The following is a 27,552-nucleotide window of genomic DNA, read 5'->3' on the forward strand; positions in this document are numbered from 1 at the left end:
TGAGCTGCTGAAATCACTGTTGCATAGGCTAAGATGGGGAGGCTAAAATACTAATGCTCTGTCTCCCTGCCCCCAACATGAGGGTCATGTGAACCTGAGGCCTCTAAACTGAAGTCCCCTACAAAACATGGAAAAGGAAGGGATTCTCAAGGTCCAGTGGTCAAGGGCCCTCCCTCCAATAGCCTTTAAAGAACAAGAAGTGAGCAAAAATGATTTAAAAAAATATATTTTTTAAATTTCTAAATCTAAGATTTAGAAATTTAGATTTGTGTGTCCACAAAGAAAACAGAAAAAGAGACCGGAACACAGTTTAAAAGAAAATAATTTTAATTTTAGGAACAGATCTTATGAGTCCGATCAGATATACTGTATACCTGGTTTCTCAAATTGAATATCTTAAAACACAGTTCAAAGTGGAAACATCTATTATTTACATCTGTTATTAACATTATAATTTAAAAAGTAATAGTAATGCAGAACATGCCATACTCCTGCACCCACTTCAGGTCTTAGAGCCCCGGAATCGCATTGAGTTGCTGCTCAGTCCCTGGAGTGGGACAAACACTTAGAAACCCAGGAGGAGCAGAGGTGTCTCAGATTGGCCCTTGCTACATGGCAACTCTTATAACTGCAATGCTTTGCCTGTAAATCTGATGTCATCATGGGGATTTTACCCATTACACCACTTCTCCTTTAAATGCAGCAAACCCACTGCATTTTGAGAATGTCACAAGAAAACAAAAAAGCTTTGTGCCTGAGCAACAGCATTTGTCTTTTTCTACCCTTTTTCACTTCTGAACAGAGACTCATGATTATTAACAGGTAAATGATGGCTAATTATTGATTGTTAGGTGCATGACTAATAGGAATAGGATTGCTGGCAGGGTTACAAGAGGCAACTTAGCAGGACACGGTGATAAGGTACACAAGCTACCAGTAGACTGCCTTGAGTAACAAGAGCCTTTAGACGCAGATAAAGTTAAGTCTGTCCTACAAGGTTTCCTGGTATTCTAGTCCCAGAATAATTGAGGTTAAAACTGGACTGCACTGTGGCATCACAGTAAAATGTGCAATATATTACTAAAAAAATACACAATGGATTACTCAACAGAAAACCCCAATGATATATTACCATTCCTTCCACAGGCCCTGTGATGAAAATGTGCTGATGATGATTACATGAATCCTACATATCAGGACCAGGGTAATGTCTTGTACACAGCAAGAGTGTCACTTTTTTACCCACCTTAGTTTTTCTCTCCCTGCTGCACATTCTAGCGTTTGACGACCACACGATCCAACAGTTCACCTTGGCAGCTGCCGTAGGATTGCGCCATACTGACCGGCCACGACTGACGGGGGACGTTAGGATGCCCCAGCTAATGTATGTGGGCTTTTGCATGTGGCAAAAATGGAATCTGTCTCCCAGCTGTCATGTCTTTGGTAAATAAAAGATGACTAACTGCTTGAACAGGGCATTGCGTGATGCAGTCCTCAAGGTTGAGAGATATTTCAGATATAGCCCCATCCTATCCCATCTGCTTAGTAGTATAACCTTCACTTGGCGTCATGCTGAGAAGTAATGGTCCAGCAGTTTCTGTTCCAGTAGACAATGTTAGCAAGGTTATCAGAAAGTCCAGGGATTGGTGGCGCTAAAGTGCCTGACAGCATTGCCTTTTGCTGCAGAGACTGCCCCTTTGTTGGGTGCATTGTTTCACTCCATCTGCCGAGGTCATTATTGCACAGAGCTTTATTTATCACAGACGCGATCCTGCTGATGGACAAGTCTGCAACTCTGGGAGGTTATGCCCAGGCCTGCTTTAAACAAGCAACACTGCAGTTCAGGTATTAACAACACCAGGCCACACTAGGTAGGAGAAGATCACAGATTTTCGCCATGAAAAGGATGCACAGTCAAAATATTAGCTCGGAGATCAAAGTTTCGACAATTGGTTGAGAGCAGCCTTGAAGACACTGGCACGGGCCAAGATTGAGAGAAACAAAGTCCAAGGAGGCTGGAGGATGGAGATGGCCATAGAGATCAGCACTTCTACTGTAAGATCAGAGACCACTTCCCCCCCGTCTTACTCTCTTGGTCATAGGGCCTGTCTGTCCTGCAACATGTATCGGCTGGCTGCCTGCAAGTTCCACTGGAACCTGGCCAGGATCCTCCGACAGTTCTCTCTGGAGTGATGGCACATGAAATACAGCTGCTCTGTCTGGGAAAGAGAGCAACAATGAGAGTGAGACTGGGTTAATGTGCGTCACACAATGGCAGCCAACTGAGACGGTAAGGGTGTGAGACAGTGAAATGGTGTGACTCTTGACAGACTGGGACAGCATGAGACAGTGGTTGTTAAAGACAGGGGGATAAAATGAGTGTGAGATAACGAGAGAATGGAACTGACACTGACAATGTGAGGTACAGCAATGAGAGAGAAAGTGTGAGAATGAGCGAGTAAGACAGATGGAAAGAGTATGACACCGAGACAGAGAGGCAGAAATACCTTGAGGTATTGTTCTGCTTTGACAGGGTTCCAGTCGTGGCGCCGAAGGGCATCTTGACACTCCTCAATCGTCACTCCATGCACCGCATCCTGCACCTGGCCAATTGAAGACAAGGGAAGAAGTGTTTACAGGCCAACCACTGGGGAGAACTCACAGATCTTGGAGCTGAAGTTACAGACAGACCTGAGCAATAATGGAGCTCCTCTCATTTGCCAGCGGGGGGTGCACCTCACTGTGGTTGTCCAGCTGTGGCGTGGACCGGGCGAGGTGTGCCATTTTGGTCAGATTGCAAGCCGAGCTCTCCTGCTGGCTGGCGTTCTCCAGTCTGGCCTGGGTCTGCTGTGGGACCCAAAAGCCAGGAATCTGGTTTAGTGCCATTCGGCGATCACGGCTCTGTGGGGGAATCTTGAAGTGCTTGATGTTGGGCAATGCCGGGCGGGGTGGTGGGGCATCACTAAGACGCCGCGTGTCTGGTGGAGGGACACTAGGACCCTTGGGGTCTGGATGCCTTTTGGGATCAGGGTGCACATCCTGGGCATGTGGGCCACCTCCCCTGGGCCCGTCCAGCACTGACTCCAGGCTCCTGGACAGGCCTGGAAAGATAATAGCCATAAACCATCAAAACACTACACATACATCACAACCAAAGAAAACCTGAGGTCTCATCGTATTGATCGGAAAATCAATATTTTGTAATAATCGTAAAACTTAGATTTTGTTCAAGCTGTTACTCTGGCTTGCAAAGTTTAAACAATTATTTATAAGGGGAAAAAAATAATAATACTTGGACTTACACATGGACCATACCATGAGTTTTAAGCACACCCTTCTGTATTCTTATATTGGGATCTGCTCTTTGTGCCAATCTGCTGTCTAAAAAAATCAGTCCTCAAAGAAGTAATATCATGCACATGAATGACTGTACCTGCCATTCTCCCCAGGTTGGAGGGCCCCCTCTCCCTGTCCTTCTTGTTCCCAGAGTGCCTTGAGTAATTCCTGCCAATGATAGACAAGCTGAGCAATTCAGTTGTACAAATCGGAGAGTCTTTTTCTACCCACTGTTTTCCCATCCAGCACTGGGAGAGTCAATAAACACACGCATGAAGACACAGCACTATAAAGCCCAGGAAGCAGTGAGGCACAGCGCAGTGACAATATGACACAACAAAGCAAGAGGGTGGTGAAACTAACTCATCCGGGCGGTTGGGGAAGCCCCAGCTGCGCTCTAGGCGCACGTCTCCATGGCCAGTATGGACCAGGGTATTCCTCAGGGGGGCGCTGATGAGCAGGGAACTGGGAGTGGGCGCAGTGGGTGCCACCAGGGAAGGGGGGAACCATCCCACAGCCAGGGTGCTCTGATTCTGGCCACGCCACTCGAGCATCTCCAGTCTGAAGGAGAGGGGAACGGGAGAGCACAATAAGACCACAGGGAAACAGGGTGAAGACACAGCAAAATGCAAAATGGCACAAGACACAGTCGAATCCTTTTAACTTGTCCATGCATTTTAACTTGAAACTCAGCAGGAAATAAACAATAAACGTTCAATAAACAATTCAATGTTTCATTCATTCATCCATCCTTTCATGAGCAAAAAGAGCTTATTGCTCGTAAGGTTTGCATTCCATAGCAGGCTCACCATGTATCTGGAACATTATAGAGATGCCAATTTGCCAGTGATTGGAAGATGTGAGCACACCAAAGTACCAAGCGAAAAACCACAGAGGCATGAGGACACCCCCTTCTGGAACTGAACCCAAACAATGGTAACAGCCACACCACCGTACCACCCATTTAACGAATCTGATATGGAATAGAATCAAAGCAGTACAGATCAAGTGGTCAGTTGTAAAAACTCGAATGTGCAATAACAATAATAGAAAAATGTGAGGAACATGCCAACAGCAGTTTTTGCAAAACCACAAGCTTCATGCTTTTCCTGAAGTCACGCACCAGACTACTTACCCCATGCAATATTAAGCTTTTCATGTGCAGAAATTACGATCTAAAACATTTTCAACATTGTTGCATGCTTTTCGACTATACCGTCTAATGTATTTGAACAGCTTGCTAATGTTCAGGTTAATTCCCATCAAGGATTATCAGTCTTTTTCATTAAAGACAACGCCCGTGGAAATGGGCTGTAATTTTGCCCAGCTCTTTCTGGGCAAACCTGGGCCTGGGAGACTGGGCTCTCGAGCCCCACTTCTGCAACCCTCTCTCTCTCACCCGTGGTCGACCACAGTGATGACGTCGTTGGCTTGCAGGCGCAGCTTCCTGGGTTCGTTGAAGTCCCTGAGAGCGCAAACCTCCATGGGCTGAGCCTGGAAAGGGAGAGTCAATAAATCGGCGGCGATGGGAATCAGACGAGGGTGGAGCGAGAGGGTGAGCTGGGAGAGTGGAACGGGGTCAGGGGAGCTTGAGCTGAGAGGGGTGCAGAGCCGGAGAGGGAGAGGGAGGAGTGAGGGTGAACTGGCGGAGCAGGATGGGAATGAGGGGTGTGGTGGGGAGTGTCGCGGCCGCTACCTCGGCCACTAACGAGCTGAGGGCCGAGAAGGAGGGCCGCTCACTGGGGTTGGAGGCCCAGCACTTCCTCATCACCGCGTACATCTCCTGAGGACAGTCCGGGGCCCGAGGCAGGCGCTCTCCTTCCCTCTCCACCTTCCAAAGGATCTGGAAGGGAGAGAGAGAGAGACAGGCATCACCAGGCCTGTCACACGCACTGCTGTCTTCAGCGTCCACTGAAGAACTGGTGGAAATACTCATTTGTGGTTCAGCTGTAAAAAAAAAAAAACAGCCTGTGCAAAATGGTAAATCCGGGAAATGTGTCCCTTCCCCCCCCTTTTCGAACATACTACTATCCATGTAGTCAGTTATACGTCTGTGTGTCTGACGAGCTCAAACAGCAGGATACGGGTTACCTGTCGCCCTGATAGACCCAGCCATGGCTCCTGGCAGTAAGTAAACATCTCCCATAGAGTCACTCCGTACATCCACACATCCGAGGAGTGAGAGAACGTTCCCGTCTTCAGACTCTCCGGCGCACACCTGAGAGAGTGAGGGTGAACAAGGAGAATGAGGGAGCGTGGGCGAGACGAAGAGTGGGAAAGAGCGAGAAACAGGAAGCAAGAGAAAACTGAGAGGGTGGGAGTGCGAGAGTGGAGACGGACCGACTGACAGAAGCAGAGGCACAGACCACTAGGGAGTGAGAGACCGATGGTGTAGACGGAGGTACGGGCAGACAGAAAGGTGCAGGCAGAGATGTTGCCCGGGAAGTACCATGCGAAGGGTATCCTGCGATGGGTGTTCATGACGTAGTGGTCTCTTTCGGTGCTCAGTCCCTTCATCAGCCCGAAGTCCCCTATCTTGACCAGCTCCCGCGAGGCCAGCAGCACGTTCCGGGCTGCCAGGTCTCTGTGCAGGAAGCGCCGGGACTCCAGGTATGCCATGCCTGCTGCCAGCTGGGTGGCAAAGAGCCACAGCCGTGCCAGGGGAAACTCTCCACACCGCGCTCTTAGCGTGTCGTACAGAGCACCCAGGGGGGCCAACTCTGTCACCTGGAGAAGACATAAGAAGGGAGCAAGGATCAGTTTCTCACTTCCTCCGTGTCTCTGCATATCAATGCTCTAGCCTGTCAGTCCATCAGTAGATTTGTGTGTTACTAAGTCAGCCCATTAGCGTATCAGTGGTACCAGTGTATTTTAGTGTGCGTATCAGAGCACCAGGTATTACCATCTTCAAAGGCTGTGTGAGCACCACTCCATACAGTCTAATTATGTTGGGGTGGTCCAGGGTCTGCATGATGGTTACTTCCTGCAAGAAGTCTGTCAGAGTGTCTGTCTCTCTGGACATGTCTGTCCGAAGGGACTTCACTGCAACATTGATCTGAAAGAGAGGAAAAGAAGGGGCGTGAGAAAGGGATCGAGAGGGGGTCAGGATGCACAGTGACAGAGATTGAAGGTCTTAACCAAACAGATCTAAGAAACCCAGTTCAGGGGGCCTGGTCAGTGCTGAGAGTGCAAAAGAGAATTCCTCTGCAGTGAGTGCAATGCTGCTAGTAAACCAGCAGGTGGTATACACTCTCTCTGCTTTGTGATCCCAGATTTTCAGTCTAAAGCTTTCATCTGTTGCCAGGAGACAATAGAGAGTAAGGACTTACAGTAGATGGGCCGTTCATAAAGAGTCCCGATTACATTCCATTACAGGATTCATAGCAGGGTCCTGCCTACACTCCCCTTTCTAGTAGAACTGGCTAAGTGCTATAATTCCTCTCTTCTCTCTGTCATCTGCTGAGAGTCTGAGCAAAATGGGGTTGCCACCCCTCAGAGGAGGTGCACTTCAGTGGGGGAGTAACTGGGCCATCTCCTACCTCTAGAGAGTGCTATATAAAAGGACCATGAATGGACACTGAACACCTTTCAAGCTAAACACCAAGTTTTAACCTGTGCAAAGGACCACAGACATAAATGGGATCTGCAAATAGAAGAGGTTAGATATATTGTCTTCTCCCATCCCCTATCACTATCTTACTATATTGTCCCACTCACCACTCTGCCAGTGGGCGTTCTCCACTCGCCCCTCTTCACTACCCCAAATGAGCCACTGCCCAACTTCTCGCACAACGTCAGATCACGGTCCGTGATCAGGCAGGCCAGGGACCGCCCGACCTCTGGTTGTCCCGCACTGCCTCCTGATTGGTCATAGTGCTCCTGGCTCCGCCCACTGAACACCTGCAAGAAGGTGGCGGTGAAATGTAGATTCAAGAATGCTGGGAAAAGACAGGGCGCCTTTTCACTGGATAGAGGTTAGAGGTCAGGAACAACATGTGATGGGGTAAGTTCATGTACAACTTTTCTCAGCCTCCTCCTGCTTCCCTCAATAGGCAAAGAGGAAGACACTGTGTCGCTCAAAGAGGAGTTTCCTGGAGGAATGCCTGGAATCAAATCCAGTGAAGTGAAGAGAAAATTCATAATGGAATAAAACCCCAGAGTTATATTAACATTCCTATACGTCGTGATGATGACACTGTACCTTGGGTATCCGTGAGCGATTGCGAAGGGCTATCTTATACTTCCTAACTGCGTCCCACAGCCGTCTCTGACCTGGAAAACACCGGGACATCATTGAGATTTCTGCTTATATGTCCTCACAATTCTAGCACACAGATATCACAGTTAGATGCTACAATCAATGTACGTTCAGATATGGTCCCCGACATGCATACTGAACAAACTGGACACAGCATCACGTTGTCTTGGCAGTAAATAGGCACTGTACCTCTCAGCTCATTATAACATTATAACATCATGGTAGTTTGCTGTTGTCCTTCCGCATTTGGCTATGCCAACAGCTGCAAAATCACAAAAAATAGACTTGGGAAGTTTCCATTATAAATTAGGGGTGGGACAAACAGCTCTTTTGGAAATTGGGGGCAACTCGGCAGGATTCTTCAGGAAAATGCAGGGGAGGCCTTTTCTGTATGTGGGTGTTTGTGCTGGATGAGTGGCGGTGCCGGATTTTCGCATGTGTTGGCAAGCTTGTGTGTCCAAACAGTTTCCGACCACAGCAGCTGTGGACTCACCAGGTTTTCCGATACCTATCTGCTCGAGGTCAGCGTCTTTAACGTAGGTGAAGTGCTCGATGCGCGTCACGTTGAGGTTGTCCCGGATCAGCAGGTAGAACCTCTCCAGCTGGATCTCCAGTAGGACCTGGTACAACCATTGAGTGTCCTGGTCCATCAGCATGGCATGCACGGGCACTTCACTCCTGGCACAGACCGAGAGAAACTGCATTTATCACATGGACTGTATATATACTGATACAGCATGACCGTGTGACGCGTTATCAGTTGTAAACTGATCCCCAAATCCCCAGCTCAAGGTGAAGATGAAGTCTTTCAGATCCACCTTAAAATGTTGCTAAACATCAATTTCAACACAAGGAAGGGGACAGGGCACAAATATCGGCAGCAGAAAGAGGAGAGAGGTGGTCTTGAGATGTGAAGCCATGGTTTTGGGGGAACTGGCAAACTCTGCAATAACTCTTTAAATATTCCCATCAATGGTGCATTTAGCTTTGATTAGAATCTCACAGACAGCAGGTAAAAGTCGCTAAAGGAAGCTGGGAATAAGCGGGCCTTAGTTGGCCGAGCCCACTCCATATTTCAGCATATTTCCAAGTGAATTACAGAAAAGAAATAAACAGAAAGCATGTTGAAGTAGATCCAAAAATACAATGCACCAAAGATCGTATAAATGTTTTCGCAGTTTCACAAAGCATTTTTCTGCAGGTTGTCAGGGAGGAAATACCGGTTCGACAGGATCATTAAGTGAGAAACAGCTGAGCTATGAGCAAGGAGGTTCACAAAAGCAACAGGCAGGAAAAGGACACAAAAACAAGAGCACCCGACTCTTCAACTTCCACATTACATATGATTTGATCTTGTAATTAGAGCTTAAACACCACCCACATTAAAGGACATAACAAGAACTGTTTAGGACAACAAACCCATTTAAACCATCAGAGCTCAACATGTTGATTTCGAATAACAGATTGTTCAAATGTCAAAGTTTTGACATTTTGCAAGTCCAACATGCAGTATTAATTTCCACTTATTTATTCACAGAAAGTATTCCAGAGAACAATAATGGCAGTGAAAAGCACTCTCCAATATCAACACAGAATACATTTTGAACAATCTATCACCAGTGTCATCAAATTCAACCTTCTACAATAAACTTGTCTTGAAGTAATAATAAAGGTCAAACTGGTCTTTAAAATGCCACTTAAAATGTCCCCCGTTGCAAAAAATGTGAAAAACTTTGCACGCTCTTAAGAAGTTAATCTATTTCTGCCAAGTTAAACGCCTGTGAACGAAATGTAGCTCAACTGCATGGTTGTTAATACTCTTTCCTCATCGCTCCAGGGTCCTAAGTCTGGTTCCAGTCTTCTCTGTGTGAAGTTTGCACATTCTGTTTTGATATTCTGCCAGGTGCTCCTGTTACCTCCAGCCTCCCAGAGACATGCAGGTTAGGCTGGTACTTTAAACTGTCCCTCTCTCTATCAGTCTGAAATAGATGTGCAGAGAGAGTGCACTCAGTCCTATCCTGCACTCAGAAGGAAAAGCAAATTTCTGATATTGGATGGAAGTATGATTGGATAGTCCAGGAAAAAACACGACAGCTTTTGCTTCTTTTCATTGAGAGAATGCGTGATCTGTTAACATCAGACCACTAACAGTCTCTCTTCTGTCTTTTATATGGGAGCCACAGGCACTGAGACTTTTGCTCGTTCACCATTTCAGCCAGATAGAATTGTGTCTACCTCTCCAATTTACCAGGCTTAATTCCAATGAGGACAGATACTGCTTATGTCAACTGTTCATAGCCTCTAATAAATTGGTCATTTTGAGTTACATGATATCTGGCAGCGAGATACTGTGAATTACCGAGTTGCTGAAGAACTGAAAAAGAGTCTAGTTTGGCAAATAATTCATTTAATTACGAATTAAGCAGCCATATCACCCTGCAACTCACAACTGGCAGCCCACTGAAGCTCAGCAGGTGTGAGCCTGGTCAGTACCTGGATGGGAGACCTCCTGGGAAAAACTAAGATTGCTGCTGGAAGAGGTATTTTGGGACCAGTAAGGGGGTACTTTCCCTGAGATCTGTGTGGGTCCTAATGCCCCAGTATAGTGATGGGGACAATATTCTGAAAAAAGACGCCGTCCTTCGGATGACACATTAAACCGAGGTCCTGTCTCTCTGTGGTCATTAAAAATCCCAGGGAATTTCTGGAAAAGAGTAGGGGTTTAATCCCCATCTATGAATTGGCTACATTACTCTGCTCGCCTCCCCACTGAGAGCTGGTGTGTGGTGTGCGTTCTGGCGCACTTTGGCTGCCGTCGCATCATTCAGGTGGGGATGCACACTGGTGGTGGAGGGGAGTCCCCATTACCTGCGCTTACAGTGGAGTGTCCAGAAAAGCACTATATAAGTGTAAGCAATTATTATTAAATGAGAGTACAGCTAGAAAGAAAACCATAAGCATATTTTAGGGCTGGTATTACTTTAAAAAGACTGAAGCATGCCAACCGAAAAGAGCTCAGATTCCCAGGATTCACACCTTTGTTTTAGCAGAGATCCAGGCCAGCCCAGGCAGGCCCCCGGCACTTCTCTAGACCGTGGGGTGGGGTTATGAGTGTGTGTTGTTTTTCTGAGTCTAGGAGACTTGAGGGAATGAGAACCGTTCCCTGTATCCGACAGGGCATTCCTGAACGGATACACGGTCACCCAGCCAACAGATGGCACCATGTCCACTTAGTTGACCCCAAGAGCCATGAGAACTGTGAGCGCCAACTTAACACTGCTGCACTGCTCCTGTCTCCAACCTTCGAACCACAACAAGTGAAAAAATGTCACAGCTTACAGACATTTTGACTACAGGTCCTTCAAGAAATGGACAAATAAGATCCTTGGATCAATGAGCTTCCAGCAACCAAACATACAAACATATTGAAACAGTCTGCTTATAACCTTAATTAAGTCCTTCTGTTTTTTTTACATTAACCTTCTTCTCATCAATGCAGGTCAGACGGATTCATGAAATTCAGAACTGCTGAATAAGAACACCAGCACAACAGTTTGAGCATTCCCGGACACAGCAGAACATATTTTGCCTTTATGCAGACATACCTAACTTGAAAAGACTCCAGGATGGGTGGCAAATAAGGACTTTTTCTTTCAAATAGCCACAAGTTCTGCATTTTGCCCCCATCTTAATCCTGTGATTGACAATGCATAGAGCTGGCAGCTCTCGGACAAAAACCCATATAGGAATGCATCTTCACATTAGAGATACAAAAATCAATTTTGAAAGCTTCCGTATAACAGGTGTAGTTTCTGGAGGTGGGATGTGCTGTGAGCAGCTATGAACACGCTGACCAATGTGCCAATCCTCTCCTATTGTTTCTCCTTTATGTGTCATGCCAGGTAATCTTTCCAGTAAATTCAGCCTATGAAGTATCCCTACTGCCGGGAATTACACAAGAGGAATTAGCAATTAAATCAATTAGCAAGCAGGAATGAAAAACACCTCATGGGCGCAGGAAGAAGTGAATTTAAGAGGGAAAATAGGAGATGCATCTTTATGCAAAGTTTGGGATTGCCTGCAAGATCAGCCCAGCCATAGTGTTTGAAGCTGGATCCCAGGGAAGATCCAACAACATCGATAAGTGGCTTTCAGCAACTGGTGACCACTGGGGTGTTCCAGTACCAAAGGTTTGAAGGAAGTTACTGCACCAGTCTGCTGAAAAGCCAAAGCCATCTCCTAAATGGATGTTAACTCAATTCAAAAGAAACCACGTCCAAAGGTTTGATAAAAACTGGATTTATTTCCAGCTCGGCTTCCCACTGGGGAACTTCTAAGAAACGACAAGCGCAGACATCCATTGACTGAGCAAACTGAGTCACTTCTGCGTGAGCCGTGTCATTTCCAGTCACTACAGTCCAAGATATTCAGGCGAGATCCAACTAATGTATAGGTGTGGCCCCTTAGCACAACCGAAATCAAATTGCACTCTCAAAAAAACAGCTCAGGCTTGGAGGAGCGGGCAACAATTTGTTCCGATTGCTGGAAAAAACTCTGGCAATGTTTTGAACCATCCTGTTTTTTTTTTTCAAATAAGCTCCTGGGAGAAAGATCTGCTAGAGAGCTGGGTAAGATGGGGTTTGCTCATTTATTCCAATGATCCTTTCACCACAAAAGGAAGAAAAATCTCCTTCCTGTGTCAGTGAGTTCATTGCTCATCACTACCCCGCACTGCTCACAAGATCCGATTCTTATCATGCATGAATTCGTCATCTGTTTTGATCTTGTTTTTTACTAATTACACCCTGGTATGGGTGTAATTTCAGGAAGTATTTCAGGAAATGTCTTTTGAACTTTTGAGTTTCAGGTAATGGGTTCATCCTGTGCTCATCAAGGCAGGGCCAAACACTTGTTTACAAATTTACCAACCCAAGGATCTCATGCAGTCAGAGGGAATAGAAAGAAAAAATAAACTTGAGCTCTCTTGCCTTCGTGGGATGCTCCAGATTTGAGCCGGTGTTGCAGAGTAAACCCTCTCAACTCAGTCGGATTCCTCTACCAGAAGATGCTAGTAGGTCTGCCTCCACCCATAAGGGTCCCCAGAAGCCTCACTCGAGGGCAAACTTGTATGTGAACTCTGCATGATCACTGCATTGATCTACTATGAATCTAGGGTCAAATCTGGATCTATATGCACGGTCATATTTTCTGAGGACCACACCACTCCCTGGATCACGGACCACTGCTGCTATTGGGTGAAGTACAACTTTTAAAGCATGCAGGGAGCACAGGCCACCACTTCACATTAACAGTCGGATCCACATCTCGATGAGCTCACTTTCTGCAGAAGGGTCCCATAACTGGGTTACATGACTGCGTGATTCTTTCAAGTGAAAAAACAATGCCGGGAATATGCCCGTGCTGTTGATGAATGACGTTTTTGGGATAAGTCCCATGTCATCAAGCCAGAAAAAATACCTGTTCATATTTTGCTTAATCTGTTTCATTAATGTTTCACTGTTGAAATGACAGATATAGTACTGGCACTAGCAATAGATATAGTAGTGGAAGTGTTAATATTCTTAATAGTCCAAACCTGTTTTGCTGAGGAGACGCACTAGGGCTCTTTATATCTGACTCCAGAAGACCTTCTTTTCAAAATGCCGCGTTTCCGACGTTTCTATTTTTTTTTCTTCTCGAGGCCTCGACTACGTTATTCCTACCTTTACTTTCTTCATATACAAGTTTTTCTACTTAAACGAAACGGAAGAAAGGGTTGTTTGTAACTTGCCGGGACTGTTTTGCTATGGCAACAGCGAACTCGTCAGTGGCGCCACTGCATAACCGCAGCGAAAATCGACAATCTTTAAAAATGGAACTCCAACAGAAGTGAAATATCGTCGGATACAATTTATTCTCGTTCGCTGGATTAGTATCAAGTGCTGCATCATCGGATTTAATCTCGTTTTGCAAAGATACTGATCACAGTCCGCCTTGAGCCGTTGAATTAACTGTCCTATAGTACTTAAGTATTTAGAACCACGTACAGAACTAGTCAATATTACTACATTTGTGTCGATAAATTGTATCATACTTCAGTCTTTCGAAATAGGATTGACCGGATATTACCTCGGGTTTACGGCACTGTACTAAAGTTCATTTGCTTTTCCCACCTGTCGAGTCGCACAGGACTAGCACCTTTTGCCTTTCTCAGGCCCCACACTGCAGTTAGCAACTATGCGAATTTAATCAAGATTTAGCGCGCAATTTACAATAAAATTCACTTTCATACCTACTTTCACATTCAGTGCTGTCTCAAAGTGTCCAGGGACCGGGTGGCTACCGTAGAGGTAAAACGAGCGAGTAGCCACCTGATTTATCGCACTACGGGAGCAGGGTTAAAAGACGGCAGAACTACGGAAAAACAAGAAAAACAAGTTTCAGGGCTGGTGTTTGAATAATGTCCCGGTGCAGAAACACTGTTGAACCAGCGAGAGAAACAATGTTACTTTTGTCATTGTAATTTGTTATGTATTCTGTTAAAAGAAAGAGGGAAAAAAAAACTTTTGCGTTTTTCGGATGTGGTGTGCATTTCTGAACCCCGTGCCATTAACGTCAGAATAAATTATTGCACGTTGGCCCAGGCGGTTTCCGTAGAATCGTGCGCCGCGGGATGCCGAAACTCGGTCCCGCATACTAACTTACCCTTCACGAAATCCCTGAGCTGCGAGCCTGCTGTCCACACATACGCCTGCTCTCCCGTTTCCCTTCTGACTCCAGTACTGCCACCAATAAACCAGACAAGATAGCGACCAGTTCTGCTCAAAAGTGAGCCGGTGTCCTTCTCGACCTTTTCACTTGTACTATCATCACCTTGTGCCCCCCCCTTGTTGCTTTTTCTTATTCCGGTTTTGTTATCCTTTTTCGTCTTCTCTACTCCTCTTTTCTGCACTCTTCCGTCAAAACTAATCCATGTTATCTTCCTCCACCTCTTTCTTTCCCTTCTCCTCCCTTCTGTCTTTGGCCCACACCCACAAACTCTTATCTGCCGCTTTGTTTTTGAAAGGTGGTTTACCTGTAGGGTTTTTCTTTTGCTCTCACTCACTCTCACTCTTACCCTGGTCTTCTTCTTTCGGTCTGTTTCTCTCTCTCCCTCCTCTTCCCCTCTCTTGCACAACCACAGGTGAGCCGGTCCCTTACTTTCTCCAGGTACCAATGACCAAAACTGGAATGTCCTCATTTCAGTTTTTCCATTTTAAAGGCGGAACTGCCACAAACAGAGAAAGGCACATCCAAAACATTTGCAAGACAGATGCTCTCGTCTTGTCTCTCTGCCACCAACTAGAACACCCACACAGGTGAACTCACCATCAGCCAATCCCCTTACCCCCTTTGAGCTGGCGAAGGGGAGGGGCGGGGTGGGAACTTGAATAGGGATTGGCCAGTCCTGCTTTGGGACAGCGGGGAAAGAAGGGATTGATTGGCCAGAAAGGGAGAGTGACTGAGAGGTGATTGGCTGTTGAAGACAGAAGAAGTGACGTGAGTGGCCAGCCAGACTTTGAAAATTTACAGAACAGGGAATTTGTCGAAAGATAGGGCTAGCAGACTGCACTGTAGTTTGATGGTTTAGAGATTAGATACCCTAGGGAGTCTTGAGTCTTCTCTTAATTTCAAATCACCTTAATATTAAGAATTGTTTACACTTATATAGCGCTTTTCTGGACACTCCACTTGAAGCGTTTTACAGGTAATGGGGACTCCCCTCCACCACCACCAATGTGCAGCCCCACCTGGATGATGCGACGGCAGCCATAGTATGCCAGAACACTCACCACACACCAGCTCTCAGTGGGGAGGAGAACAGAGTGATGAAGCCAATTCATAGATGGGGATTGTGGAGGCCATGATTGGTAAAGCCAATGGGACATTTGGCCAAGACACTGGAGTAACACCCCTGCTCTTTTCAAGAAACTTCCCAGAATTTTTAATGGCCTTTGTTTTTACATCTCATCCAAAGGACAGCGCCTTTTTACAGTATAGTGTCCCCGTCACTATAATGGGGCATTAGGACCCGAACAGACTGCAGGGTGAGCGCCCCCTACTGGCCCCACTAACACCTCTTCCAGCAGAAACCATAGTTTTTCCCAAGAGGTCTCATACCTGCTGAGCTTCAGTGGGTATGAGCTGCAGGGTGATATGGCTGCTGGATATCAAAGACCTAAACAAAGCCTTGAACACACTAATGATTAACCCCTTCTTTCTTTCCATATCATAGTGACATGGCAAATTTTATGTAACTATGTTAAACTATTACAGGTAATTTTTAATCTCCAACTACTTCTGAACTGGAAAGCAGACTCCAGTGGGGTAAAGATTGAGAACTAAATGGTCAGATTAAAATTAAATGTTAAGATTGTTGATTACTACATTTTAAGAGTTCAGTTACACCACTGAAAGGCCAGATGGACAGAAAAGCAGGGCTCACCAGCATTGGGTTTAAGAAATTCCAGTTTAAGATGTTGACCAAAACCAGGAAAACCAGCTGGATTGTTGCACTTTCGGTCTGTGACTGGGAAAGTTGTTGTAGCCTATACACCTCCTCTACTGTAACCCAGACCAGTGCTCCTCTCGCTGGGCACCCATTGCATACAAAGACGTCCCAGTGCAAGGCTGAGACACAAGCAAACATGCTAGTCCAAGGAGAGAACAAATTAAATAGAGCAAATAGGTCTTGCTGGTCCTAATAAACTGGCCAGGGGTGTGGTGGGGGAGGGCAGTTTTAAAACAGAACGCCATGCTTTGAAATGTCTCCTTTCCTGGTCGGGATTTGATTTATTTTGTTCCTGATGCTCACCCAATTCTAAAAGAGAGAGCTGGAAGCCTGTGGTCAGTGATGCCATATTTAGCGCAAGCTTTACCTTTTCAACATTTACTATTTGTTCACAAGTCAGACTTCCCAAAACAAAACAGCCTGATGGGGGCCCTCAGTTCTCTCACTTTCAAGAATATGTAGGATGCAGGATCTGCAAGTGCTCTGGCACCACCAGAATTGTGGATCGCATTGAAGGGGCCTGCACTAGAGCCAGGCCATTGTGTTCAGCAAGATGTGGGTGGGAGGGGCCATCTGGATGCATGCGTCTTGGTGTGCCTGTGTCTGTGCTGAAACCTTACAGCAGCTCTTGTATAACTGCCAGACTCTCATACTGCCCCACCCCCATTCCCCCGCCTGGCTTGCCAAACTGGATTGTTACTTAAGACAAGGAAACTTGAGAGAATGCATAGAAAAAAACAAAATCATTCACACTTCGGCCTGATCTGCCAGACAGGCTGTCCGTTCACTTGTTAAATGGAAGGTCTGTGGGTTTTTTATGTCCCCAGATTCCTTCGGCGATCAGGTGAGGGGTGTGTGGGGGAGAGGCTCATGTAATCAATCCTAAAGCTTTGTGAGAAATGAATATTAGAACTTCAACATGCAAAACACCCATCTGAGCATATACTGCAAATGGAAAATGCTTTATTTGCAATATGAAAGTTGTTAAATTAAGTCTTAAGCTTGATCTGTAGGGAATCACATGGATATTGCACAGGGCTCTGGTCCATAGCTCTCAGCTGTACCACATTGAAATACCTAAGCTATGTTATTTCCCCTCAGTCTGCTTAGGTTAAATTATTTCCTTATGTTTCATAGATACATTAAACAGCTAATTATGTCGGCTGTTGACAAGAATTATTCTACTGCCTTGATCACGAATCTGTAGGATGTTTTAACCTTTATATGCCCTATTTTCCCTACCTCGAGTCTTTGGCGCTCTCTTTTGGTTAAGGCTACGTAATACAATATATTCAATTACACCCAAATGTCTTTTCTCAGAAGATGAAAAGTGTCAAGTATTTAGGGATATTGAGTGGCTTTCTCATTTATTTCGTCCACTCCCTCTTAGCTTGCATTCGTATTCTGCTTTAAGACTGCACATATAATGTTCCTTTAACCCTGTAACAAATATTCTTTTGAATATTTGAAAACACCCCTCCTTGTAAAGTTAAAGAAGCAGAAATGGTCTCTTTCCCTTCATAACGTGGTGACCCTGCATGTTGCAAGTACATATGTGTTACTGGACATACACTGTATATACACATTCATTAATGTAAAAAACATCCAGTGTTCATGCAGTAAGACCCGTCCATTAAGCTTCCAAGGCGACGAGTTTTCAGTATAAGCGTGTCAGTGACGTAAGCGAAAGGCGGCGGAAGTTGTTTGTCTTCGCAATAAAACAGCGCCGAGGCTCATTGAATGAGGCGGAATTAAAGCAGCCGTGTGTTGTATGGTATATTTACTTAATTTTATTTTTTTCCTCCACCCGTGGCAGAGCAGAGGGTCGAGGCAGTAATAAACGGAAGGTCTCCAGACTAGCGGTGAGTAATTCGGTCGTCCCTCACCTCCGGCGGCATGCCGAGGGAGAGAAGGGGGGTGGCGAAGGTTGATATTATGGTTTATATTGTGTCTCTGGGCCCCGTGGTTTTCAAATCGAGAGGGGTGGGCATACCGATATGTGTATAGAAATTATATTCTCAGAAACATGGATTCCAGCGAACTATGCGTAACTAATTATACATCCTTTCCTCTTTTGGTATATATAAACAAAAATAACGCAGAAGGTGTAATCTCTGTCTTTGTACACCGATGTCGAAATTTGAGTTTAGTTTCAACGGACCGGTGTAGACCTCGAGGCGTTCATAGACCGTAATCTCTAGCACGTACCTGAGTAAGTATGGGCTCAATTAAAAAGGCAAACCGGCTTTTAAATCCAAAGGCTGTCGGCTTCATTTTGTTTTTTATCCTTTTTTTTTAATTAGAGTGAACCTATCTTCCTGCGGTATGGGGACAATATCTCTGTTATTTTAGCAAATGGTTATTTTACATAGAATAAGTAATTATCAAATTCGATTTAACAAATCTAGAGCTAGGCTGTGTTCCTGGCATTTTTGTTTTTTTTTTATGGAAAACCGTTAGTAAAAGTTTATTTTCCCCCCCGCCTGAATCCGCATTTGGTTTCAGCAGCGCGACCGAGAAGCTAGTTACGCGGTTTAAAAGCGAGACGTTTGTTGAAGTATGACGGAAGAAAACGATGGGGGTATAATAAGGCCAGCATTGACAAGGTCTCTGGGACACAAGGTGAAATTTAGAGCCCACAACATGACGCACGGCTTCACGCAAAGGGCAGGGGGGTCTGAAACAGGCTGTTCAGCCAGCGTGTTGAGGCAGGTTCCCTGGGATCCTTAATGAAACGGCTGGAAGAGACCCTGGGCTCCTTGAAGAGACCCTGGGCTCCATCGCTTCCAAAAATCTAAAGAGTGTGCAGGCTGTCGGTGGTCTCCTCTTGGTTGTAATGTGAAATCCTTCCATACTGACTGTGCCCTCTGTCCCTGTCCCCCGCCTGCAGGAGGCGAGCTGGCGCAGGCAGTGGTGTGCCCGTGGACGATGAGAGACAGTGGCGTTACTTTGGCGCAGAACCGCTGGCAGAGCGAGCTGGCGCCGGCGCAGGACGCGGGCGGGGGCGCGGAGCAGCTCCGAGACGTGGCTTCCATGGCCTCCTCTGGCGCCAGCAGCCCGGGACGTGGCCATCTGGGCAGGCGGGGTGACAGGGTGGCTTTCTGGGGAGGAGGAGGAGGAGGAGGAGGAAGCAGCAGCAGTAGCAGCAGCAGCAGCAGGGAGGAGAGGGACCTGTGCATGGACCAGGAGGAGGAGGAAGAGGAGGGGGAGGAAGAAGAAGAAGAAGAAGAAGAAGGCGGCGGCAACTGGGGGGGACCGTCTATCTCCGAGTGGGGTGTGGCCCCTGAAGATGGCCCTGGGAGCCCTGCCCAGCCGCGGCTCAACGGGCTGCGGGCGCGCAGGCTGAGGAGGAGGAGACGGTGGGGCTACTGCCGCGCCCCCCTGACCAAGCACTGGAGGGCCTGGCGCCGCAGGGCCCAGCGGAGCGGCCTGCTCTGGCACCGCAGGCCGCGGAGGTGGCGCCACCTGGCTTCCCAGGCGCAACAGCAGGAGCGCCAACGGCCTGGCAGCCCCCAGCGGGCAGAGGCACTCCTGAATGGGGTAGCCCCAGCCCTGCCTGGCCTGGGCAACGAGCTCGGACTTTACCCCACCTCCTTCGTGGAGCCCAAGCTGGCTGGGGAGTGGGGCACGGAGTCAGGTGAGCGGAGGTGGATGGAGAGGGTGGCAGGGGGCATTGCTCTTGATCCTCCCTGGGAGGCGTGTGGCTCCAAAGAGTCGAAGTTAAATGTTTAGAAGTCAGTCTGGTTAAACGCAGATGCTGGGAGGACTGGGGGTCTGTGTTGGGTGTGGGCCACAGGGGGTGGGTCTTTTGGTTTTTATCTGAAATTAAAAAAAAAAACATTGTTTGGATCTGCTTCTCTTCAAGCCTATTGTTGCCTTTCCTCTTGTTCCAGGGGCACTGTTCTGTTGTCAGCTGATTTAGAAACACTCTGGGGGACCCCTATCTTCGAGTGCTGCTTTAGCTTCTGTCCCCGTGTTATTAGGTATCGCCAAGTGGCATCAGGACTGACCGCAGCAGTGTAAAAAATAAAGTCAAAACCTATTTAAATCGCAGACTGGAGGTTGTCTAAGCTGATTTCTAGTCTCTGCTTGTTGAATTCAGATGCTGCGGCAAATTGTGGGTGATATTTCTTGTTGCAGTGTGGTGAAACAAGGGAAATATTGGAATATGGCCACAACTTGCTTCTTAGCATTATTCTGGGCATGTGTGGAGCTGGTGTGCTCCACAATGTAGTGTTTGTGTGCGTGGAATGCATCCTCATGGACTTTCGTCCTGCAACACCTGCTAGTGTTAAAAACCGCCTTTAAGCTCATGAACTGCAGATCTGATGGGTCGCTTTAAGGAATACCCTTTGTCAGAATCCTCCCCAGTAAGTTTGTTTGATTATCTGCAAATAAAGCGCTCTCTAAAATGACATCACCAGTTTCCTGTTAATGCGTACCCACGAAGGTTGGATTTAGCAGCTGTCTTTACATCTTGGCTCAGCTCACGGCAAGGGTACCAGTGCAAGATGTGGCTTCTGCCAGCTTCCCCCATCCCTGCAGCCTCTGGTTTTAGAGTTGCTGCAAGAGAGAAGTGTCCCTCTCCGATGTGGCCAGAAACTAAAGGAAGCCGCTGGAGTTTCTGTTTCCTGGGCTGAGATAGTGCTGGCTTAGTCAACTCAACCCTTCAGGATCTGGACGTGGAACTTGAAAGCTGTGAATTCAAAAACTGTTGTATTGCTGAACGTGGTATTATGAGAAAATCCGAGTCCCTTTGCATAAAAGCATCAGATTATCTGTTGCTCTCCGTCATGTCCTCATAAGAGTTAGGTATTGCTTGGGAAACCCTGGTCACATTTGGATGCCAAGATCGTAAGAATTCTGAACAAGTGCCTTTAGTGGTTGAGTCACTTGGGAGCTCTCCAGAGCCTAATCATTTGGTTCAGGTTTACATGCAATTATCTATACCAGTTTACAAACAATCTGTTGCTTTGTGATTCAATTCTGCAACAGTTGCCTTGCCCTGCTACAACAACTACAACTGTGATGCATGCTATAACAGTTCTGATACGGTGTGCCTGCCCCTCTCTGTGTTGCAGAAACCTTGCCCTTTGGGGTGAATGGCTTCCCCGACCATCCCATGGGTCAGCCGTCTTCTCTGGAGCCAGGGGAGATCAAGATTAGTCAGGTGGTCAGCATGGGGGGGCCGCCCGGCAAGGAGGCCCAGGCTGACGCCTCTGCATCGGGCAGAGACAAAGGTCCCACCAACCTGCAGAGCGCCATTACCGACGAGCATATGACTTGTGTCCAAGGTAGGAGCATGTGTCTTCGACAGCTGCGTGCTGGGGGGTCTTTAGTGATTAATTAGCAACTCACTATTTTTCTTCTCAGCTGCTGAGCTGTGTGTTAGGAAATGTCTGCCTTAAAATCCTCACTTTTAAAAGCCCAAAACTAAACATCAAGGAATGGGATGCAGGTCACTTGACACAGCGGTATTGTATTACCAGGGATCCTGGACGAGTTCCTGCGGCAGTACGGCAGCCTGATCCCCATCCACACGGATGAAGTGGTCGAGAAGCTGCAGGTCATCTTCAATGAGAACTTCTCCACGCCGCACAGGTAGGTCCTTCTGGTTTCCGTTTTCAGTTCCTCTTTGAGTTGCAGGCCAGTCTGGCCGAAGGAGGTGAAGGAATGTCCTTTCCTGGCCGGTGTGCTGGCGGATATTTATTCTCGTTGGCTTATTAGAACCGGTTGGACTTTTCCCAGTTATTCAGGTGCTGCCGCTATAAAGAGACCCAGAAAACACTCAGACACAGCAGCCTTCCTGGACCAGGACTGGTCACCCAGGCACTAAACAGTTAAGATGTTTAGCAGTAATGGGAAGCTTCAGTCTTCAAATACTGGAGATCTGCTGGTTGCTAGGGGTATTTTTCGAGTCTTAAAAAGATACAGATGATTTGACTTCAAATTGGAATCGGCAAGTATGTGTTCTCATTTAGCCACCCTGTTTGGAACCCGCACTTGCCTTAAGAGTTGGCTGTCCAGCCATGACTCCTGCCACTGCTTGGGAGAGAAGGAGACACATAGCACTTGTTTCACACATGCTATAAGTGGTAGGAGCAGTGCATCTCTTGCTGACATTGTTGCAAATCTGCAGGGACCTGGCAAGTTGCAGGACTCATTGTGTGCCACAACACCAAGTTAACCCTGGTTAACTAATCTCAGCCCTACCATGGTGGTGCTTGGTCAGTTGTTTGAAACCTGTTGGGATGTCTGCACTTTTAAAGTAGTGAGAGATTTCTTAATTAAAATTTAGAGATGGAGCTGAAAGGATGGGACCCTTTCTCAAGAACTGTGTTGCCCAGACATTTGGAAACATTGCAGCTTGATATTATAGTTCCCTGGACAAAAGGTGTCCCCTGATCAAACCCAAGGACACCTGGGATTGTGCTATTAGTGGCTTTCAGTTGATCAATGGTTTCTTTTTGTTTCACTTTCTTATGATGGCTGAATGGATTCTTTCCTCCTCTGTCTCTGTAGGAAAGCAGTGGTGCAGCACTTAATTCAGTCCTACCAGCGATTGTCAGGCAACGCCATGGTCAGAGGGTTCCGGGTGAACTACAAACGCCACGTGCTGACCATGGATGACCTCAGCACCCTGTATGGGCAGAACTGGCTTAATGACCAGGTGGGCCTGCCCAGAAGCTGTTGGGGGGGAAAACATACTTTCATGTTGTAGGGGAACAGATCAAACTCCTTATGATCAAGCAGTTTGGCCCATTTTTATTTTCTGTGAGTTGTATTTTTCTGAACAGGTAGTGGTGGTGAAGTAAAACAGCAGCTTTGTTTTAAAGTAAGTTTATATAAACTAACTGATCAGTTAGGTGCAAGGCTGAAGTCTCCAGCTGTGGAATTGGAACCTGTGACTTTCTCTCCTGTCCTCAGGTTATGAACATGTATGGAGATCTGGTTATGGATGCAGTGCCTGACAAGGTGAGGGAACACTGGTGCCCTTCTGAAGCTGAGTTTATACTTCCTATAACCTTTAAAAGATGTTGAAAATAACTCCATCAGTAAAGCTGCTTATATAAGGCACCTGTATGCCCATTGGATATTGCCGGACTGATCTTGGGCTCCAATGTTAGCTGACCGCCTGAAAAGGCTGGACAGGCAGCTCTGGGAAGAAGAGCAGCTAGGATACATTTTGCTATTGCAAAGCTTGATTGCATGCTCAGAAGCCTTTTCTAATTTAAAATGCTTATTCTGTGAACTCCTACTGTTTGTAAACATTTCTATACTCATTTAAATTGTTCGAAAAAAACAATTCATCTGTCCTTTATCTCTACTCTGCAGGTTCACTTTTTTAACAGTTTCTTTTACGACAAGTTGAGGACAAAAGGTTATGAAGGGGTCAAGCGATGGACAAAAAATGTAAGTGAATTTGTTTGTTTTGTTTGGGTAGACGGTGTCTTTTCCCCATGATGAAAGGGGCTGGTCAGACTTATCTGTCCCTTTCTAACCCACTTGTAGTGTTTGGTTTTTGCATTCACATCATGTAAGTGCCCTGATTGTCCGCCATCCAGGTGGACATCTTCAAGAAGCAGCTGTTGCTGATCCCCATCCACCTGGAGGTGCACTGGTCCTTGGTTTGTGTGGACGTGCCCCAGCGCTCCATCACCTACTTCGACTCGCAGCGCACCCTGAACCGCCGCTGTCCCAAGGTCCGTATACACTCCTGCCTCTTCCTCTTAATTTTGTGCCTTTAATGCGCCGTTCTGACTGCGCACAGCTGTCTCCTGCTCCCAGTCTCCTCCTGCCCAGTTCTCGGGCTGGTTGTCTATTCCTCCAATGCAGTCTCTCACTCCCTGCGTTTCTCTTTCAGCACATCGCGAAGTACCTGCAGGCAGAGGCTGTCAAGAAAGACCAGACTGACTTCCTCACAGGATGGAGAGGTTTTTTCAAAATGGTAAGGGCCCTCCCTTCCCCAATGTGGCAGTCTGCCCTGCCTGACACTGTGAACTTCACGGCCACTTTGAAAGGCAGACAACATGATAGTACACAAGTAGCAGCAAACAAGGCAGATGGGCTTGTTTTTTGCCTTGCATTTATCCTGGGAGACTAAACTTGTATTCACTTAACATGATAACTGGATAAACAATTGACTGATAGAAAGTTAAAATGTTAGAAATTGCTGACTTAAAATAGCTTGTTTCTGCCCTTATCAGAATAAAAATAAGTGTTGGTAACCTGTGGGGGGGTCTAGGTGGAGGATTAATAAAATCTTCTCAAAGTGCGATATATAGTTGCTATGGAAAGGATGTAGACTTTCTATAGGAACAGTAGGTAGGTGCATGTACAGGATGCAGGTTTAGTTTAGTGGAGATGATGACAGGCGATTGCGATAAAGGTTGTGATGGACCGTTGATCTCTGTGCATACATTGTTCCACCTTAAGGATATTGGATTCTTCAGGAGGTGTGGGGGTGGTACGAGAGGGCGGCCAGTTGAACTGTGGAGGGAATACTTGACCATGTTTCATTGCCCAGGTCCATAAGTTACAAATAAAAATGTTCTTGTGGCTACTACTAGGTTTGTTTGTTGCTGTGGCAGCAGCATCTGAGCCTATTCCCAAGCCAGTTGTCCTATCCTGTGTTTCAGAACGTGGCCCGGCAGAACAACGACAGCGACTGTGGAGCCTTTGTCCTCCAGGTGAGAGAATCCGACTAGGAGCAGCTGATCCATGAAGTTTAGGGCGTTAAAAATGATACTAATGCGTGTCTCTAGTCCGCTGCAACATGGATTCCTGCCCTGCTCCCTGAACCATAAAGCTTTGGTGGGGTCCCATTAGCTCTTGGTGATGGTTGTTTTCCAATTCAAGCGTGGCAGATGCTCTTACTTAGCTGTGGTTAGAATTCACACAATTGTGCATCTCTATAATAAGATGGGCTTGAATTAGCAAGGGGTCCCCTTGGCAGCTGGTGTGGCTGAGAGTGCTGGGACTGCTGGCTGCCTGTGAGCTTCACCTGTAAGGCAGGTTGGAGCCAGCTCTAACAGAAGGCATGTTGGAATAAGACGTCCTGCAGGTCCTCATTCTTCATGTGTGTTTTTTGGGGGATGGGGGGTTGAGGTCATGAAGCCCAGGTGATGCACACACTTTTTAAATATTTTCAAGCTGGCTCCAACACCTGCTTTCCCTGTCTCACCAGAGGTTTTAGGGGAATATTTTACGTTAAAAGCAGTAGCTGACTACAGTAGTTGCTGCTTATTTTCTGTGCCTGTATTTGGATTCATTTTAAATCAAAATGATACCAGGCAGTTTTGTTATAGTGAGAGAAAAGCATATAGAGCTTATTTTTCTAATACTATTAGAAAAGTGGGCAGGAATCCATGTTTGGCTTTTTCTTTGATTCACACTTACTGACATGAAACATAATATGTAGAAGATATTCCTCCTTGAATTGTAGAAACTGCTATAGTGCTATATATGGTATGACAATGTTATAGAGAAAGTAAATGTAGGAGGATTTGACATCCATCAATTAATTGATTACTTGGTAATTCTCCCCTGTCTTTCTTCTGTTTCAGTATTGCAAGTGTCTGGCCCTGGAGCAGCCCTTCGTTTTCACCCAGCAGGACATGCCCAAGTTGAGGAGACAGATGTACAAGGAACTGTGTCACTGTAAGCTCTCTCTGTGAGCCGGAGAGAGAGCATGAGAGAGGAGGAGGAGTGTGGGGGCTGGGGCAAATTTCCATCAGCTACGGTTTATTTTACTGCATGCCCCCGCCTCCTTTGGTTTTGTTCTAAGGCCGATAGACGTCAGCGGTACACTAAAAGTTGTTACGCCATTATCATTGGGTTTTTTTCTGGGGGGAGGGTGCTGGCATGAATTCATTGGACCCTGAGAAACTGGACTCCATACGTGTGTGGATACCACACAAAGGTGCCCAAACCTTGAACAGATATCGGTTATACTATATATGTGTAGTTTTATTTTTTATGTTCCTTATTTGTCCTGGGGAGGGAGGGAGGGAGGAGAGCCAGGGATGTCTTTTTTTTTTCTGTTTCAACTTTCCTGAAACTTTTGAAGAACAGCGATGGAGTCTGCTTGCCCTCATCAGCTGTCGGTTTTGAATTTTGTTTCAAGTTCATCCCCGTCCCTTGTTTTTTGGCATTTTATTTAAATAATGGCAAGAAATGTTTGAAAGGGCAGGCAACGTATCTCGCAAAAAAACACGAAGTTTTATATTTAAAACTGGGATGGAGTGATAAATAAAAGGTTGGATTTGAACTGATGACCGAAGGAAGAAAAGGTTGGGTTGGGCTTGCGATGGGTTTTCTGCCGGAGCGTGAAGAAAGAGACATTTACCCAGAATTTGGAATTTCGGATAAATACGACGGAGGACTGATTTCATTCCAACGCCGGTTTCTCACTATGTGATTCTTATTCAGTCGTGAATTTATTTGTGCATGTGCGATATTTTTGAAAAATTCATTCCAATTCCTAAACCTATCAATGTTATTTTCTCCTTTTTTTTAATATCATTTGTAATGCAAAGGGGGTCCTGTTCTTAATTACTGACAGGCAGCAGGATTGCAGTTTTCTGTTTACAATACAGTGTGCAGTTGTGCCTTTAGTATGTTCTAAAATGGCAGCACTGATGAGCTGTTTCTTGATCATACTGTTGCTGTCGTAAGAATACAAGCAGAATTGCGACCTCCCCTCTCCTGGCCATCTGATCTGAATCTGTTCATTCATTAATGGCTTCCTTTGGCATCTTTTCTCACTCCCTACATCTCTGATTTGCAACTGAAGCTTTACAGGTCTTATGTGTGTACACGTACAAGAAGATCTCAACCTTTTTTCCAGTGTGCAGTCCAGTTATTTTTTTTCTTAGCAAAGGCATACAGTTTCCACAACTTTATCCAAAGACCCACAACTTCCTGGGTGAAGTGGTGTTTTCCTATTGCCATTTTGAACATAGTCGTTGGATTTTACTTCTGTCCCCAGCCACCCCCCAGTTCTGCTGTTGGTCTTTTTAAGTCGTCGTCTGCAGTAACTAAAACTTCCAGCATTTCAGAGAGTGGCATCAGGGCAGCTCAGCCTTCCCCCTATGAGCTATCTCTCTCTCCTGCAGTATGGTCAGAGTCTCAGCCTTCAGGACTCAGAAGTGGGAAGCTGGGGCTGTAGAGACCATTCCTCGTGCTTATTCCAGCTTTAAGCAAGGCCCCTGACCTAAATTATTTCAGTAGAAGACTCATCTGATTAAGTAGCTGGAGCTGTTCAATACCATTGGATGAAAACATCAGCCCAGTCCTTTGGTAAAAACAATCCTCCCTCCACGAAAGAGACTTCTGAGTTTGACCTCAGATTATACTGTATGGGTAAATCAACGTATCTCACAATGGGGGAAGGGTTATCAAAAGA

The 27,552-nt window shown here is 46.3% G+C and overlaps 2 protein-coding genes across 6 annotated transcripts; one reads left to right on the forward strand and one right to left on the reverse strand.

The window, feature by feature from the left end:
• Positions 1 to 309: 309 nt before the first annotated feature.
• Positions 310 to 14,940, reverse strand: tnk1 (tyrosine kinase, non-receptor, 1). 5 transcript variants are annotated; one of them, XM_015340834.2, is made up of 15 exons: positions 14,712 to 14,940; positions 13,891 to 14,008; positions 8,088 to 8,272; positions 7,538 to 7,608; positions 7,054 to 7,236; positions 6,239 to 6,391; positions 5,786 to 6,063; positions 5,428 to 5,554; positions 5,033 to 5,179; positions 4,736 to 4,830; positions 3,700 to 3,897; positions 3,434 to 3,504; positions 2,692 to 3,101; positions 2,508 to 2,603; positions 310 to 2,219 (listed from the first exon to the last, which is right to left on the reverse strand). In XM_015340834.2, exons 3-15 carry the CDS (start codon positions 8,248 to 8,250, stop codon positions 2,097 to 2,099), a joined length of 2,115 nt encoding a protein of 704 aa, XP_015196320.1. In that variant the 5' UTR covers positions 8,251 to 8,272; positions 13,891 to 14,008; positions 14,712 to 14,940; the 3' UTR covers positions 310 to 2,096. The 5 variants fall into 5 exon arrangements, with proteins under 5 accessions (XP_015196320.1, XP_015196319.1, XP_015196322.1 ...); XM_015340833.2 differs by having other exon boundaries at positions 14,300 to 14,940; XM_015340836.2 differs by having other exon boundaries at positions 13,887 to 14,008; positions 14,300 to 14,940.
• A 2,914-nt stretch (positions 14,941 to 17,854) lies between these two features.
• On the forward strand, positions 17,855 to 26,846 carry LOC102697144 (SUMO specific peptidase 3). Its single transcript, XM_015340856.2, has 11 exons — positions 17,855 to 18,007; positions 19,036 to 19,782; positions 21,227 to 21,439; positions 21,635 to 21,746; positions 22,668 to 22,815; positions 23,073 to 23,120; positions 23,481 to 23,558; positions 23,711 to 23,848; positions 24,010 to 24,093; positions 24,785 to 24,835; positions 25,712 to 26,846. Exons 2-11 carry the CDS (start codon positions 19,074 to 19,076, stop codon positions 25,820 to 25,822), a joined length of 1,692 nt encoding a protein of 563 aa, XP_015196342.2. The 5' UTR covers positions 17,855 to 18,007; positions 19,036 to 19,073; the 3' UTR covers positions 25,823 to 26,846.
• Positions 26,847 to 27,552: the final 706 nt, after the last annotated feature.

This window comes from Lepisosteus oculatus, chromosome 3 (genome assembly GCF_040954835.1).
Source record: "Lepisosteus oculatus isolate fLepOcu1 chromosome 3, fLepOcu1.hap2, whole genome shotgun sequence".
In the NCBI taxonomy this organism is placed as follows: domain Eukaryota; kingdom Metazoa; phylum Chordata; class Actinopteri; order Semionotiformes; family Lepisosteidae; genus Lepisosteus; species Lepisosteus oculatus.

Excerpts from the sequence above, each read along its gene's own strand:
- tnk1 (XM_015340837.2), bottom strand. The coding sequence starts at position 8,250 with ATGCTGATGGACCAGGACACTCAATGGTTGTACCAGGTCCTACTGGAG. Across the intron at positions 3,898-4,735 it reads ATCACTGTGGTCGACCACGG|ACTGGAGATGCTCGAGTGGC; the intron begins GTGAGAGAGAGA and ends CCTCTCCTTCAG. Across the intron at positions 2,604-2,691 it reads GGAGCTCCATTATTGCTCAG|GTGCAGGATGCGGTGCATGG; the intron begins GTCTGTCTGTAA and ends TCAATTGGCCAG.
- LOC102697144 (XM_015340856.2), top strand. The coding sequence starts at position 19,074 with ATGAGAGACAGTGGCGTTACTTTGGCGCAGAACCGCTGGCAGAGCGAG. Across the intron at positions 19,783-21,226 it reads GGAGTGGGGCACGGAGTCAG|AAACCTTGCCCTTTGGGGTG; the intron begins GTGAGCGGAGGT and ends TCTGTGTTGCAG. Across the intron at positions 21,440-21,634 it reads GCATATGACTTGTGTCCAAG|GGATCCTGGACGAGTTCCTG; the intron begins GTAGGAGCATGT and ends TTGTATTACCAG.